General features: G+C 36.7%; 2 protein-coding genes across 2 annotated transcripts in view; both read left to right on the top strand.

The window, feature by feature from the left end:
• Positions 1–17,552, top strand: part of LOC128869066 (organic cation transporter protein) — a 131,073-nt gene that overhangs the window by 94,217 nt on the left and 19,304 nt on the right. The window contains exons 5-6 of the mRNA XM_054111617.1: positions 64–331; positions 16,761–17,058. Coding sequence (XP_053967592.1) covers positions 64–331; positions 16,761–17,058 — 566 coding nt within the window. The remainder of the gene's footprint in view (positions 1–63; positions 332–16,760; positions 17,059–17,552) is intronic.
• Positions 1,425–10,670, top strand: LOC128869049 (uncharacterized). Its single transcript, XM_054111616.1, has 2 exons — positions 1,425–10,504; positions 10,581–10,670. The coding sequence occupies exon 1, from the start codon at positions 4,718–4,720 to the stop codon at positions 8,312–8,314; it is 3,597 nt and encodes a 1,198-aa protein (XP_053967591.1). The 5' UTR covers positions 1,425–4,717; the 3' UTR covers positions 8,315–10,504; positions 10,581–10,670.

The following is a 17,552-nucleotide window of genomic DNA, read 5'->3' as shown; positions in this document are numbered from 1 at the left end:
CATTTAATTATCAATTTTATATTACGACTTTCTATGCTTAATTTCTCGTTTACTCTTACTCAGGTCTCGCCCTCTACTTTCCCGATTCGTTGGAAATGTTCCTACTGCTGCGCGCCCTGCTCGGCCTAGTCTCTGTGTCCGTGACTTATGCCGGCCTAATATTGGCCATTGAATATGTGGATGGCAAATGGCGCACCATAGCTGGCATGTACAATTTATTCCCACTGCCACTTTCGTACATGTTGATCGCAGGTATTGCCTATCTGACGCAGGACTATCAGCAGCTACAACTCTGCATCGGCATACCAGGCATATTCCTGTGTTTTCTATGGTAAGTTTAGTTGAGTTACGAGAAACACAACTTAGAAAAATTTTAATAAAAAAATAAATTGCTATGCATATATCTAGTAAAATTTAATATGGTTCTATTAGGTTCGTAGAGAACAAACTATTATAATTAGTTCGCGCGGAATGATTTGAAGTCTTTGAAGTCACAACGCTGTACATAATTAAATCAATGTACTCGTATGGTTTAAGAAAAATCAGATGAGTATGATCAACTGTTTTGTTTTTTTTTTCTAATGAATCTTTCACGCACACGTGATAGCAAAATCGAAAGTCAAAGAAGCGTACACATCAAAACGTCCCAAGAGCCTTTGCTTTTGTTATTTTCATGCGAGATATTGAAGATCACTTATGCAGGCATACGCCATTCGCTACTGTTATGTTAGCAGCTTGTGTTTTTTGGTGCGTGGGCGTAATCAAATTGAATATTCAAAATCCTGATCGTTAAATAATGCGAGCATGTGCCAACTAAGAAAACAAATAGCAAAAATGAATAACAAAAGTAAAGGCATTATCGAGTCACGTATAAAAAACTAAAGAATTTTTTTTAGTATAATGCAGGCAGACACTAGTAATTTTATTGAGGTGCTAATTTGCGTTGGAATTTATTGCATCATTATAATTATTATGAGTAATTTGAAATTCTTCAATATAAAAAATTAATTAGCCGATTTTCGGTAAAAGCAATAAAAAAAAAATTAAAAAAGCAATAAAAAAACTTAAGTAAAAGAAAATAAACCGAAATATGAAAATGAAAGCGCGAAATAAGGGAAATAAAAAAAAAAATTTAAATTAAATTAATAAAGTTAAAAAAAATTGTTAAACGAAACGAAATAAAACAAAATTAAAACCAATTAATAATAATTAAATTATATAAGAAAACCTAAGGAAATAAATCTCAATAAAACTAAATATAACAATAAAAATTTGCACTTAAGTTTAAATTATAATTCAATTTAAAATTAATAGAAATTAGCGAACGTAACATTAACAAATTATTTTAATTGAAAATTAAAAAAAATTAAATTTAATTAAAAGTAAAATTGCAATGAAAATTCAAATTAAAATTAAAATTGAAACAAAAACAAAAAATTAAAAAAAAAATAAAACTAAAATTTAAATTAGATGAGTAAACTTGAAAAAAATGGCTAATTAAAATTAAAATTAAATAATGTAAATAATAAAAGTTAGAAACTAAATTACGTGAAAAAATTGAAAAAACAAAATTAAGTTGGTATATACCTATGAAATGAGATTTTTTTTTCAATTTCATACGCTTATTAACAAAAAATGGTTACAAATTTAATCTTCAAAGTAATAGCCATCGTTGGCGATACATTTTCCCATCTCTCAGGCAATTTGTGGATGCCGCGCCAAAAAAATTGGCCATCTTTGGCCGCAAACCAATCATCGAGCCATTTTTTGGCTTCTTCGTCAGAATTGAAGAGCTGCTCGGAAAGTGCGTAGCCCATCGATGCAAACAAATGATAATCGGAAAGCTGGTGAGTAAGCCGTATGCACTAGCGGTTCCCAATCGTACGTCTCCACCGATTCCCGGGTCGCTCTTGTTCGATGTGGCGGAAAAAGAAAAATTACTTTGTGACGCCGATCGGCATATTCTGGGCGTTTTCGGTATATACCGCTACTCAAATCGGGCAATTGTCGTTGGTAGCGTGCACCGTCTACTGTTTCACCTGGTTTTAATAGCTCGTACCAAATCATACTACGCTGATCCCAGAAAACACACAGCATTTCCTTGTGGCCGAAGCGATTCGGTTTGTCCGTTGTTTTTGGCTTGTGGCCGGTCGGACCATACGATCGTTTACGCTTGGGATTGAAGAAATACACCCACTTTTCATCACCCGTAACGATTCGATGCAAAAACGATTTCCTTTTGAACCGGGAGAGCAGCATTTCACAAGTGGTTTTTCAGTTCTCTTGCTGCCTTTCAGTCAGTTCATGCGGCACCCAACTTCCGACCTTTAAAATCATGTCCATGCCTTTGAAACGGTTGAAAATGGTTTTTTGGGTCACTCCCAACTGCTCTGCCATAATTTCTTGCGTTTGACCATCATCTTCATCCAACAATGCTTGCAATTTGGCGTCCTCAAACTTTTTCGGTGGCCGGCCACGGTCCTCGTTCTCCACGCTAAAATCACGACTTCGGAATTTTTCAAACCACCTGAAGCACTGTGCTCTACTTATGTTATGTCCACCATAAGCTTCTATAAGCATTTGATGAGCTTGAGAAGCGTTTTCCTTCAATTGATAACATCAACGATGTCCGCAAATCGTAGTTTGAAGGCACGAAATTCGACCTTTCGTTGAGCCGAAGGTCCTGGCCAGTACTCCTTTTCTAACACACTTTTATTAGGTCGGGTTGTATGTATGTATGTATGTATGTATGTATGCATGTAACGGAATCTCTGAGCTTAATTTTCTCTGGTTTCTAAAAATCTGATCGACTTGAAATTTCGCATACCTATCAAGGACCGATGGCAATGCAATAATTTGATAAAAGTTTTCCATAATCCTTCTTAGGATTGCCAGGATTAATATTTTTTTTTTTTACTGTGGGCAAAAAGTAAGGTAAATTTCGTTGTAAAATGAAAAATCTTTATTTATTCTTGTAAATCAGTTTCTCAGGCTCCCTCCACAACATAAGTTCTTCATCTCTAATTTGAATTACTCTATTTGTATCTTAATTTTTGTTATAATTCTATTCTGAGGTAGTTCACTATGACTGATCGTTCGATTTGCTATTACTTCATTGTTGGATCACCCTTTATGCTTAAATAACTTACACCTAATTAACACTCAATATGTACAAATAAACATCCACTCATTGTAAATTTGCATACGTACACACACACACACACACATAGTCAATATTACTTATTATTGCTCTCTAATTCTCTTTTAGTCTGATAAATCTTTCGCTTGTAAATAATTAGCATGAATTTCAATAAAGGAGTCTGGTCTTATCGCTCACATCAAGCAGTTCACTACAGTCTTTTTGGTTCGCAAGTGATTTCGCAAGTTTTTGCATAGACACATACATTTTGGATTTCGTTACTCTTTTTGTTTTTCACTGCGCAAGATATACACCCCCAATTTTCTCGGTTTTTTCGTCATCCAAGAAAAAGGCTTCTTGGAACAAACATTTTGGCGCCCAACGTGGGGCACGTGTATATACTGCATAAAGTGAATTGCTTTATTCTTCATCATCTAACGGCTGGAGCAATAACAGCATTCAACCAATCCGCTAGAGCAACAACAACAATCAACTAATTCGCGTTGTTGATGCATTGTAACCTCTTGTTAGCAGTTAATTCCTATAGTGGATTTTTTCTGTTCTGCATATTTTTGGCAAGCACACAATACATTTCGTCACTCCAAAGGGTCGAATTCACCGTTCGTTGGAGACGTATACCCCTGCGCTGCTAAAGAAGCCGTTAACATCGCATCGCTCTGCCATCACTACTTTCGCTGCTCTCGCACATTGAAGCTGCGTTGTTTGTGCATTTCTTCGTATTTTGTTTTGCTGTCGCTTGCTCCAACATTTGACCGCCAGCACAGCAGTCAGTTACCCAGCAGGAATATTTTCGCAACATCACATCGTGTTTAGCAACCATGTCTCTTGAAGAAGGCAAGCGTAAGCGCTCCAACATAAAGCGCAACATTTCGCGTATTAAATCGATCGTCGAAGCGGCAAGGGAGTCAGATGATAAACTTACCAATGCTGAGCTTCAGTGTCGACTAGGAATACTGGAATCTTACTTCAAGCAGGCCTTATCCGTCCAAGCTGACATTGAGGATTTAGATCCACTTGACAACGGCCGCAGATCTGGAAGATAGCTACGTAGCAGTTAAGCTGAATATCCAAGCGCAACTTGGAGAAGATGCTAACAGTACAGTGCACTTTCCCGAAACGTCAACAGCAGCAGTTGTTAAGCCCTCGTCGCATCTGCCAAGACTAACATTGCCAACATTTAGCGGCGATTATGCAGACTACAAGAATTTTATTACTTCATTCACCCAGATCATTGCTCGTGAACCAAGGCTGTCGAACATCGAAAAATTTAATTACCTGTTGACTTGTTTAAAGGGTCCCGCGCTAGAAACGGTTCATGCATTCCAAGTCACTAGCGAAAACTATCCGAAGGCTTTGGATAGGCTCAAGCAACGGTTCGACAACCCAACGTTAATCTTTTTGGAAGGTATTGCCTCACTGTTTTCATTACCGGCACTGGAAAGGTCGAACGCTCAACAGCTGCGCAGTTTAATAGACAAGGCATCGGCAATTTTTAGCTCCTTGGGGTCAGTAGGAACGTTTGCAAACATCGCACATGCATTGCTAATTAACATTGTGATGGGCAAGTGTGATCAGCAAACCAGGAGGAAATGGAACGAGTCTCTGGACTACAAGTCGCTTCCAACTTGGTCACAGTGCACTCAAGTCGTGGAACGACATTGTCAGTTCTTGCACTCATGCGAGGCATCGTCACAACGAAAACCCGAGTCTGGCAAGCAAAATCGCGCAAGCAATCGCATGCAAAATTCGTCATTTGCTATCACTAACTCTAATTGTGTTCTTTGTTCCAGTTCCAACCATAAACTCGCCAGTTGTTTGAGGTTTAAGGAGATGAACACAAATCAACGCTTTGATCTCATCAAGAAGCATGATCTATGCATCAACTGCTTAGGCAATGGTCATAGAATGATCCAATGTCCATCCAAGAATCGCTGCCGCTGTTGCAATCGAGCACACCACACGTTGTTGCATCATGAGAATGCATCTCAACCCACTCAAACAACTCCAGTGGCAGGTCCCGCATTCCAGCCTTCGGGGTCTACTCGACCTACATGGCAAACTTCATCTCAAGAATCGACAGCAACCCACTCGCACATGGGTGCATCGGAAGGTGGGCAGGTGATTCTTGCAACGGCTATGATCCTGGTCAAGGACGCTACGGGTACGTATAAGTTGGGCAGATCCCTCCTAGATTCATGCTCTCAACTCAATTTCATCACTGAGGATTTCGCGCAAAAACTACGCCTTCGAGGTGAGAAACATGATGTGGGCGTTCGAAGCATTGGAGACTCGCTAACCAGTCTTAAGGCGCGTATGACCACGACCATCAAATCGCGCACTTCAGCCTTTCAACTGTCACTTCAATTCGGAATCACCTCGCACATAGCATACCAGCCAGATGCCGAGATCGACACGTCCGGTTGGGGCTTGCCAGCCAATACCAAATTAGCAGACGAGATGTTTTTTAAGCCCCGGCGCATAGACCTGTTGATAGGAATAGAGGCCTTCTTTGATGCTCTTGCTGTTGGCCAAATTCGACTGGGTCCAAATTTACCGACGCTTCAGAAGACATTGTTTGGTTGGGTCGTCTCTGGTAGGTTTCGAGGTGACTATAACGTGACGTCATCATCTTGTCTGCTGTCAAATGAAACCTCAATCGACGAGAATTTGCAACGCCTATGGCAACTGGAAGCCATCGACACGTCACCAAAACCAACTCAGCCAGACCATCGAATTTGTGAAGAGCATTTCACAAAAACAACTCATCAAGACCACACTGGTCGAATTACTGTAAATCTGCCATTTAAAGCCAACCCAATTTGTCTCGGAGATTCCTTCGATATCGCTCGTCGGCGATTCCTTGCGCTTGAGAGACGTCTTCTACGTTCGTCCGAAATCCGTCCGCAGTACATTGCCTTCATGGAAGAGTACGAAAGTCTTGGCCACATGTCAGTAGTAGCACACCCCAACTTGAAAGAGCCACACTACTATATGCCACATCACTGCGTGCTTAAACCTAGCAGCACGTCAACCAAATTGCGAGTAGTGTTTGATGCCTCGTGCCGCACCTCAACACAAACATCATTGAACGATCATTTGTTAGTGGGGCCCACAATTCAACAAGATTTATACATGCTTCTATTACGTTTTCGTCTGTGTCGTTTCGCCATCACCGCAGATATCACTAAAATGTACAGGCAAGTACTCGTAGAAAATAATTGTCGACAATTTCAATACATACTTTGGCGAGCTTCCCCAGACTCAGATCTCCGCACGTACCAGCTCAACACTGTAACATACGGAACAGCTTCGGCCCCATACCTTGCGGTACGCAGCCTACACTACCTGGCAGACCAACATATGGCAGAGTTTCCGATCGGCGCTTCAGCAATAAAATCATCCTTTTATGTCGACGACATGTTATGTGGTGCCGACGATATAACCACGTTACACACACTCAGGCATGAAGTTGTTGAAGTACTCCGTCGTGGACAGTTTCCAATATCGAAATGGCACTCAAATCACCCAGACTTCAAGGAAGGTCAAGCAACAAAGGAGCTTCATATCAACGACGATTTTGTGACCAGTGCGTTAGGAGTAACATGGCATCAACGAAGCGACGTATTTTCGTTCGGCTTTAACCCGAAACAGCAATACAATTCGGTTACAAAGCGGACAATATTGTCTATTGCCTCATCGCTGTTTGATCCACTTGGCTTGTTGTCACCATTGATAATCACTGCCAAGATTATCCTCCAAGAGCTATGGTTATTGAAGCTCGATTGGGACGAGTCTGTACCTCAGCACCTACAACAAGCTTGGACAAACTGCTTAGCATCATTAAACTCGATTTCGTCACTCATCGTGCCTCGTTATTGCTTGCAACCAACCGTACGGAACATACAAATACACGGGTTTTGCGACGCATCAATTCGAGCATACGGTTGCTCTGTATACATACGTACGGAAGACTTGGATGGACATGTTGAAGTTCAGTTATTTACATCAAGGTCAAGAGTCGCTCCAGTCAAAAGGCAGTCGCTTCCCAAACTTGAACTTTGTAGTGCGCACCTTCTTGCATCTCTCTACGCAAAAATAAAAGATGTTTTTACTGATCAACCTCTAAGCAGTTACTTTTGGACCGATTCACAACTAGTACTGCATTGGCTTCAACAACATTCAATAACGCTTTCAACTTTTGTAGGGAACAGAGTATCGGATATACAAGAGTTGACTGTAGGTGGACACTGGAGATACGTACTAACGCGCGAGAATCCTACGGATCTTGTATCTCGAGGCTGCCCTACTGCAGAACTTAAACAATCGAATTGGTTTCCCGGTCCAGCTTTTTTGTTTCAAGATCAGACTAAATGGCCAAATCAAAAACCACCAGTTGACCTCGACGGAGACGTCATCAATTCGGAAAAACGCAAAACGACACTTACTACAATGATGGAGACAAACTACATTCTCAACATCATCAATGGCATTAGCTCGTACCCCCATTGCTTACGTCTAGTCGCCTGGTTATTTCGGTTTTTTGATTCGTCCAGAAAGAAATCAAGGTTCACTACCGCTTCACCATCGCCTGACGAATTGCGACGCGCTTCACATTGCTTAATATGGAACGTTCAACAGCATCACTTCTCTGTCGACTTTCAGTTACTAAAGAAAAATCGATCATTAAAAAGTAATTTAAAATTTTTGACTCCATTTATAGACACTTCGACTGGATACGAGCTTATCAAGGTTGGTGGCCGTCTGGACTACACCGAATTACCAGACAGCCAAAAACACCCATTGCTGTTGCCCAGTAATTCACAATTTATTTTGACGTATGTACGCCATTTACATCTTCGCAATTACCATGCAGGCCCAAAAGCCTTAGTCGCCTTGATCCGCCTTGAATATTGGATTGTCAACGCCAGAGATTTGGCCCGTCGCGTCGTTCGTTCGTGTGTGCATTGCGTTCGATACAAGCCCACCTTGCTGCAGCAAGTAATGGGACCCCTACCAAGAGAGCGTGTCCAACCAACACGTCCATTTGAACGCTTGCGGAATCGACTTTTGCGGACCAATAAGCACTTACCTGCGAGTCCGAGGAAAGACACCTACCAAATCATACTTGGCGATATTAGTTTGTCTTGTCACTAAGGCGGTTCATATTGAGGTGGTCTCGGACTTGTCTACGAAAGCATTCCTGAACGCTCTAAAACGTATGGGTGGTCGGCGAAAGATGCCGTGCCACATTTTCTGCGACAACGCCACGAATTTTGTAGGAGCATCCAACCATTTGCAAGAGGTCAAACAATTTTTGTTCAAGCACGAAACCCAGAACGAAATTAACAAATATTGCTCTTCCGATTTTATTAATTTCCATTTTATCCCACCTAGGGCACCCCATTTTGGCGGCCTCTGGGAAGCAGCAGTTAAAAGCGCAAAGGGACTGTTCTATCGCACATTCGCTAATACAAGATTAACATATGAAGAACTGAGCACTGTAGCTGTGGAAATAGAGGCCATACTAAACTCGCGTCCGCTCTCACCGCTATCATCAGATCCCAATGACTTTGAAGCACTCACTGCTGGACATTTTTTGGTCGGGTCATCGCTACGTGCCCTACCCGAAAGCTCACTCGAAGAGAGAAATATCTCGAATTTGGATCGATACGATATGATTACGGCCATCAAGCAACGCTTTTGGCGCCGCTGGTTTTCAGACTATGTCAATGAACTACGCTCACGAGTCAAGTGGACGACACCTACACCCACTCTTGCAAAAGGTACGCTAGTGATCATCCACGACGATAACCTCCCACCACAACGCTGGAAGCTTGGTCGCGTTGAGTCGACCGTACGTGGACGAGATGGTCACGTTCGAGTTGTGCGCCTCCGCACTACTAATGGGAGCTGTTACCGGCCTGTTCACAAACTTGCCATCCTGCCAGTGTCTTGAAAGTGCATCCTTTCAACGGGGCCGGGATGTTGGATCACCCTTTATGCTTAAATAACTTACACCTAATTAACACTCAATATGTACAAATAAACATCCACTCATTGTAAATTTGCATACGTACACACACACACACTCACATAGTCAATATTACTTATTTTGCTCTCTAATTCTCTTTTAGTCTGATAAATCTTTCGCTTGTAAATAATTAGCATGCATTTCAATAAAGGAGTCTGGTCTTATCGCTCACATCAAGCAGTTCACTACAGTCTTTTTGGTTCGCAAGTGATTTCGCAAGTTTTTGCATAGACACATACATTTTGGATTTCGTTACTCTTTTTGTTTTTCACTGCGCAAGATATACACCCCCAATTTTCTCGGTTTTTTCGTCATCCAAGCAAAAGGCTTCATTATAGGTCCCTTTGTCATTAAAATTTATTTTCTACTTTTTAGTTCGATTTGCAATAAAAGCGTGTTTTTTAGTTTTTTTAAACTATTTTTTATTTACGTGTAAGAATAATTGTATTATTATTCCACGTCTGTAAATAAATAAATAAAAATACTCCTAACGACATCTATGGGCAAACAGCTGAAAGTCTCATTTCATAGGTATCTACCGTAAACGTAAAATTAAAATTAAATTTTAAATTAAATTAAACGAGAAAAGTTGAAAAAAATTTAATTACAATTAAAATTAAACATACACTAAAATAATCTATATATATAAAAAGAAGTTACATTTCCTTGGTAATCTTATAACTCAAGAGCCGCCGAACCGATTGGCACACAAATTTTAGAGTTCTTTTCTATCTTTAAGGAGGTGGTTTGTGTGAAGTTTGGTTGAAATCGGTGCAGCCGTTCCTGAGTTATGACATTTTATGCTTATGAGCGTTTCTGTTGTACTGTTGTGGTTGTAAGTGTATTATGTTAATATTAGTTTGCTGTCGTTGGAATTCAGTTTTTGCAAATATATTTTATTGGTGATGAGAATCGTGAATTAGATCAGCGCTGTGCAATTTCGACGAATACGAGAAGATCAATCGTGAATTAATTGCAAATAATGTTCCATCAACACAATGAATTGGTGAAATTGTTCAAAGTGGCACTCGATCTGATGCCCACCGATGGCCACAAAATCATAATAAAAGCCGATAAAACACCAATTGGGGAGCACGCCAGACGATTCAATGTACCAACGATTGATGAAGTAGCCATTGTTGTGGTTGGTGAACAGTTTCGGTCACGAGATATTGTTTTGTATCGTAGAAATGAGCAATTACAACGTATTTCAGAACTCCATCGCTGTTATGATGCATTGCAATACCCCATTTTGTTTTGGAGAGGGGACGATGGCTATCAAATCAACATACCAATGATAAATCCAACAACTGGTACATACACATTTTATTTTTGTTTAAATATGATTTTTAAATAATTTTCATACGCTAATTAATTTTTGCATTGCAGGTCAAAAATCAACGAAAACCGTCAGTGCGATGAATTTTTATTCGTATCGATTGATGATTCGCCCTCAAGAAAACAATTTTATTTTGCGATGCAATCAACTTTCGCATCAATATATCGTCGATATGTACGCCAAAATTGAAAGTGAGCTATTCAATTTCATCCGTCAGAGTCAAGCCCGATTGAGATCAGAGGAATACATACATTTGCGTGACGCAATAATCAATGATGCATTTATCGATTTGCAAGTCATTTTGGACGAAAATATATTAAAAAATTCAATGCTCCAGGAGCCCTTGGAAAAACATTTTTAACTTTATTTATTTTAGCATAATTTATTTAGCGTAAAAAATTGAAATGGAAATTAAAGAATCAAAGTTTAATTACAAGTTTTTATCGGCTCTTTCACCTTACCTGTATATAGGTGGCCACCACAATCAAATTTTAAAAAGTGCAGAAAAGGCTATTGTGACATCTTTAGAAAGTATGTTGAATGAAAAAAATCCACTAATTAAACTGTTTAAATATTTTACGAGTTCTATAAAGAAAACTTAATATGAACAATTTCTTGCGATATAAAAAAAACATTTTATGTATGGTGGTGCGAAGCCCACTGGGTGATGCTAGTTCTAATATAAAATCTAATCTAATCTAAATACAATATAAAATTAGAAATGGCAACATATAGATACTAAATTACATTACTATTAAAATTAAAATTAATAGAAATAAAATAACGAAATAAAATTAATTAAATGAAAAAACTAAAAGAATGGAAAAAAGAAAACTACAATTATAAAGGAAATTAAAGTAAATATAATTCCAATTAGGAGCAAAATTACAATGAAAACTAGAACTAAAATTAAAAGAAATCGAATGGGATGAAAACAATTCAAAGTAAAATGAAATTAAATGAAATTAAAACTTACCATTTAATAAAACAAGAAAAAATAAATAAATATATGAAAAAAATTAAAATTAAATAAATAACTCAGAATTAAATTACATTTAAATTAAATGAAAATAAATTAGTAGAAAAATAAATACCATTAAAATTTTAAGTAAAATTAAAGTTACAATAAAAATTAAATTAATTTAAATGAACGAAAAGTAAAATAAGAACAATAAAAAAAATAAAGTAAATAATATTAACAATTAAATTTAAATTTAAAGAAATGTAGTGGAATGAAAGAAAGCAAGTCAAAATAATGTAAAATAAAATTACGTTCAAGGGGTCCTGGTGGCCTAGAGCTCGAAAATTTAAGGTATTTTCAGAAATTTTTTTTTCAATAAAAAAATTATAAACGATATTTAAATTGTTTCAGCTTTTTATTTAACTTCTTTTTCGTGCAAAAATGAAAATTTCTTTTTTTTAATTTTAATAATTTAAAAAATGGCGCTGAAGTTGACATTTATATTTATCTGAAACACAAAAACCAAAAAAAGTTATTAAACAGTATCACTATAGCTATGTCCCGTACCAAAATAAAAAAATAATAAAATTTGAAAAAATGAAGCGGTTTTGAATTCGACGCTCTAAAATCCGGGATTTCTTTCAGTTTTTTAATCAAAAATTTGAAATAATTGAAATAGTAATATGATTCTAGTGCGGGCGATAGTCATTGATGTTGTGAACAACATATTAAATTTCAGACGATTCGGTTGAATAGTTTTTTTTTTTTGACAATACCAGGTTAAATAAGTCGTTTCGAGATAAATGAGTGTAAAGTTTGAGGTAAAGGAGCGCGTACAGTTACAGTATATTCTTAAGATACTATACTTTCGAAATATTGAAAAAACAAAAAATCGATTTTTTGAAATTTCTAGACCACCAAGTCCCCTTAAATTGAAATCTAAATTATATCTAAATTAATGGAAATAAAATGAAATAAAAAAAACTCAAAATTACAAGAAAAAGATGATAATTAAATAAAACTAAGAAGTAAGATTTAAACTAAAATTAGAATTTTAGTAAAATTAAGGGGGTCTTCTGGTCTCGAGGCCCTGAAATCAAGGGTTTTTTTGGGGATTGATTGTGACAAATCCTGTGAATATTTAAAAAAAAATTTTTTTTTATTTTAAAGGTACATGTCTTGGCTTTTAAAAAATGGTTTTGACTTTGAAAAAAATTAACACCCGCGACCTTGAAATGGCGCTGAAGACGTCCACCTCCAAACGAAACAGGTCTCCATTTTGGTCACGGTTTTTCCACCTGGGTAATCAGAAAGCAAAAATTAGATATGCGTTGTCTTCAGAGTTGCCTTGGTTAAGTTTTCCCGTGTCAGATTTTTTTTTTTTAATTTTTTTCAAAAGTTATGCAACAATTTGCAAAAAAAATTTTTTTTTGCTTATTTTTTGAACTTTAAAAGGTTATAAAAATGGAATGAAAAAAAATTTCAAAAATCGTACACGGGGAAACTTAGCGGTAAGTTTTCCGAACCTTTTAAGACCAAAACCATTGAAATCGGAGTATAACTACTGTGAAAAGTGTGACCAAAATGCTTAAAAAACACGATTTTCGGGGAAACGCGTTTAAAGATAAAGTTTATGATAAAACGGCCGGAGGAGGGTACACTTCGGTGCCCAGAAAAATGTGAAAAAATGCGATTTTCAAAAAATCCTTTCTGTGGCGTATTCTCGCATACACATACAACAAAATTATGCAAAAAAAAAAATCGATTTTTTTTTCGCTGGAGACCAGAATACCCCCTTAAATAATTCATTTAACAATTATCACTACATATTATAAAACAAAGTCGCTTTTTCTGTCCCTATGTCCCCTTATACGCTTAAATCTTTAAAACTACGCAACGGATTTTGATGCGGTTTTTTTTTAAAGATAGATTGATTGAAGAGGAAGGTTTATATCTATATAATGTGAAGAAATATAATAAGGGGGCGTGGCAATCGGTCAAAATGTGGCAAAAAAACATAATTTTTTTGTTTTCACGGCCATAAATCATAAACAATCAACCAATTAAAATGAAACTTTCTTGAAGTTTAACTTTGAAATATTTACTTTCGTTCTGCATTAAAAAAATAATTGATTTATTTGTTATTTAACCAAAATTGTTTAAACAAAAGCAGCTCTTTTTCCAAAAAAAGCTGTTTGTGTGTGTGTTCGCTGTCAACCGAATGAAGCAACAGGCGTTAAGCGATAATCTCACCACACCTCATTAATGTTGAATTACATGATATGGTGACGTATGTATGTATGTATTTACGAATCGCTACATATGTATCTATGTATGTACTGAATTCCATGTAATTATATGTACATACAATTTTACAGCGAAATAAAACGCTATTTTCAGGTTCTATATTAATAAATCGCACATAATTAAAATACAGTTTTTGAATAGTTTTTATTGATTCGGAGCGCGTTTAGTTTGCTATCAATTCCATACAATTACATTTTTTGTCATTTACTTTTTACGACAACTAATAGCTTATTTTCGAAGCGATTTCAACAAATGGGTACAATATTAATCCTTATCCAATTAAATACCTTAAATACATTGTTGTTTTCATATAGATCTATGTATATGGCTCTTTACAGCATATAATTAAAAACAATATTTTTCAAGATATTATATCAGTAATTAGTAATTGAGATCTACCGGAAAAATTGCGTTAGCTGTTGCGTCATCCGGCATTGCCGCTACTCTTTTGGAAAGAGGCCGAACCACACACTCCACAATGAAGCACCCGCTGAAAATCGCCACCGATGATGATAACAGCGTCTGTAGTGTTTCTAGACAGAGCAATACAGGAAAATTGATGCGTGACTGCTCATTAATAGTCTGGGACGAAGCTACCATGTCAAACAAGACGTCTATGGAAGTACTGGATAGGACAATGCGCGATTTGCGCAACAAAAATTCACCTATGGGTGGATGTACAATTCTGTTCTCAGGAGATTTCCGTCAAATCCTACCAGTTGTGACTCGAGGAACACGTGCTGACGAAATAAATGCTTCGCTAAAAAGATCCCACCTTTGGTCGCATGTCAATAAATTAGATCTTAAAACTAATATGAGGATTTCGTCATCTTCACGTGAGAACAGGCTATTTCCAGAGATGCTGCTAAAAGTTGGCAATGGAGAATTAACACAAAGGGAGGGAAGGATTAACCTAGAAAACCTTTGTGTTTTGATAGACAACATCCAAGAGTTAGTCAACAATGTCTATCCAGACATTGATAACATAAGTTATAAGACAATATCTTGGTTTAAAGAAAGAGCTATTCTGTCACCAACTAACGAACAAGTAGATAAAGTAAATAACTTGATTATTTCAAAGATTGATGCGCCGACGAAAATATCCCTCTCCCTCTTCACAAAATGGAGCTGAAAATAGGTTGTCCTGTTATTTTATTAAGAAACCTAAGTCCACCTAAACTTTGCAATGGCACGCGTTTGCTGGTAAAATCACTGAAAACTTTCATAATAGAGTGCACAATACTCACAGGATGTGGTACCGGAGAAGATGTATTGATTCCCCGAATCCCTCTGATACCATCGGATCTACCATTCCAATTTAAACGCTTACAATTTCCGGTAAAGACATCTTTTGCAATGACCATTAATAAATCTCAGGGTCAAACCTTCAACGTTGCAGGCTTAGATTTGAGTGTTGACTGTTTTTCACATGGCCAACTGTATGTCGCTCTTTCAAGAGTAACCTCTAGAGAAAACATGTTTGTATTGTCTAATGACAAGAAGGCTATGAACGTTGTATATAAAGACATTCTGTAATATAGTAATTGTTGTAAAAATAAAATAAATACATATGTAAAAATGCAAAAAGTTAATATGCAAAAATGTAGGGTATGAATTTAGATATCCCAAAGATAGCAGGAAATCTTCATGCTATAAAGAAAGGGGAATTGTTTTACTCCAAATTTAACGCGTGCGGGCCACGGGCAGTAATGAATAAGCCAAAACTACTGGATCGATTTTAATCATTTTTTCAGTGAGTGACATAGGGTATATATTTTATACCCGTGCGAAGCTGGGCGGGTTGCTAGTAATTAATAAAATGGAATAAAATTTAAGAAAAAGTAAATTAAATTAATTAAACTTAAATGTAAAATTACAATTAAAATTAGAAGTACAATAAAAACACTAAATTAACAAAAGATTAAATAAGAAAAATAAGTAGTTAAAATGTTAGCAGCTTTGGAGATCTCTATTCGTGGGAAAGTGGGGCGTGTTTGTTGACCGATTCCGACCGTTTCAAAAATAAACAAAGTTTTAAGAAATTTCCTGGCCTTACTTCTGAAGTATATCTATTTAATTTTTAAAATTACCGTTATATGGGTGAACACATGAAGTACGCGCCCATATTCTAAAGATCTTGCTAAGCATGCGGATATATCTATCTTAATGTCGTTAGGCTGTTACGAACAACCGTTATGTAGTCACTGTGTACTAGTGCAGTCGAGCATATTATTAAAAAGCATAGCATTTGAATTATAAAAATTTAATTTAAATTTGGTCACGAACTCTTCCTCTATACTTATAAATTTTACTAAAGTACAATATGAGAACAATATACCACCAAATGTACTCACTGACGTTTGCTGTTTTTGTTAATTACTCGAGCTCGACGACTTTTTGATAAGTTTTATTGAAAGAGAGTACTAGCAGCTGTAGTTTTCGACTCGTGAAGATAACGGGGACTTCGGAAGGAGCTGCATATAAACAAACAAAAAGGGTTTGGACTGGCGGTTCGACAACTTCCAGTACACAAAAAGATAGAAGCAGAGTATACAGATCTTTTAAATTACCACGGCGTGGAAACCTTAAATTTTATTCCAGAGAGCCAAACAATGAAAAGAGAATACAGCTTAGGTAGTCATCATTGATTTTTGCCGCTAATACTTTGACTTTCAAGACAGTTATGCAAGTTTGTCATTTCAAAAAATTTTATGGTGAAACACTTACCGAGCTTGATCAATTGATAGCTTATTAAAATAGTTTTGCGCCGATCGGTTTTTTTCTATTTTCGAGCTAAGCTAACTATTTTAGGAAACGCGCTTGCAATTATTCGATAGAGTTGTAATTATATTGTGCAAAAATGGTGAAAAAGTAAATTTTAGTAAATAAATGTATATATTTTTTTATTGTTTTACAAAATAACCCCTTTATTTTTACACATTTCTAATTATCCCTTTTTCAGGTTTGTCGTACCCGAATCTCCGCGCTGGCTGTTGGTCAAAGGCCATATTGCCGAAGTGAAAATTATTGTGGAGCGCGCTGCTAAATTTAATGGTCGACAGTTGCCAGCCGACTTTGAGTCAATGCTAAAACCACCGACACAGGAAGAATCTTCACAGAATTGCATCAGTCTCTTCAACTCGGGTTACATGCGTTGTGTGACGATTTGCTTTCTATGCATTTGGTTTACCATGAATTTGGTGTATTATGGCTTGATATTGAATATGAGTTCATTTGGTGGAAATGTTTATTTGAATTCGGTGAGTTAAAAATCACTCGCATACACTTCATATTTGAATACATATAATTTGACTAACAAAACTGATATTAAAAATTCAAATAAATTATAGTTAGGAAATTTATTCACTACTTAAGTTTAATATGACGCTAGTTTTCGATGTTTTTTTGGACGCTGAACATGATTCTGGTTTGAAAAAAGGTCCATCATGTCATGGTTTTGAGAAAATTGTGTGTTTGTGATTTTTTCTCAAAAACCTAATGTAATTGAGAATTTAACTTATACTCAAATTATAACTTAAATCTTTCACTATAACAACCCCATATGCAAATTCCAAAAAAAAAAGCAACTTTCAATAGTAAAACGAGGTTAAAGGTTTACCGCTCCTGTGATTACGATAGAAATGCAAATTATGAGCAAAACTCATAAAACTTACTAGGAATTTCTGAGGTCCCTGATTGCAAATTCAATGTGTGTTTTCAAAATGAGAAAAACAGCATGTACACTTGTGTTATT

This window comes from Anastrepha ludens, chromosome 2 (genome assembly GCF_028408465.1).
Source record: "Anastrepha ludens isolate Willacy chromosome 2, idAnaLude1.1, whole genome shotgun sequence".
Classification (NCBI taxonomy): domain Eukaryota; kingdom Metazoa; phylum Arthropoda; class Insecta; order Diptera; family Tephritidae; genus Anastrepha; species Anastrepha ludens.
The sequence above is the reverse complement of the archived record's forward strand: the minus strand, read 5'-3'. Positions and strand labels throughout refer to the sequence as shown.

Coding starts and splice junctions, on each gene's coding strand:
- LOC128869049 (XM_054111616.1), top strand. CDS start 4,718: ATGGGCAAGTGTGATCAGCAAACCAGGAGGAAATGGAACGAGTCTCTG.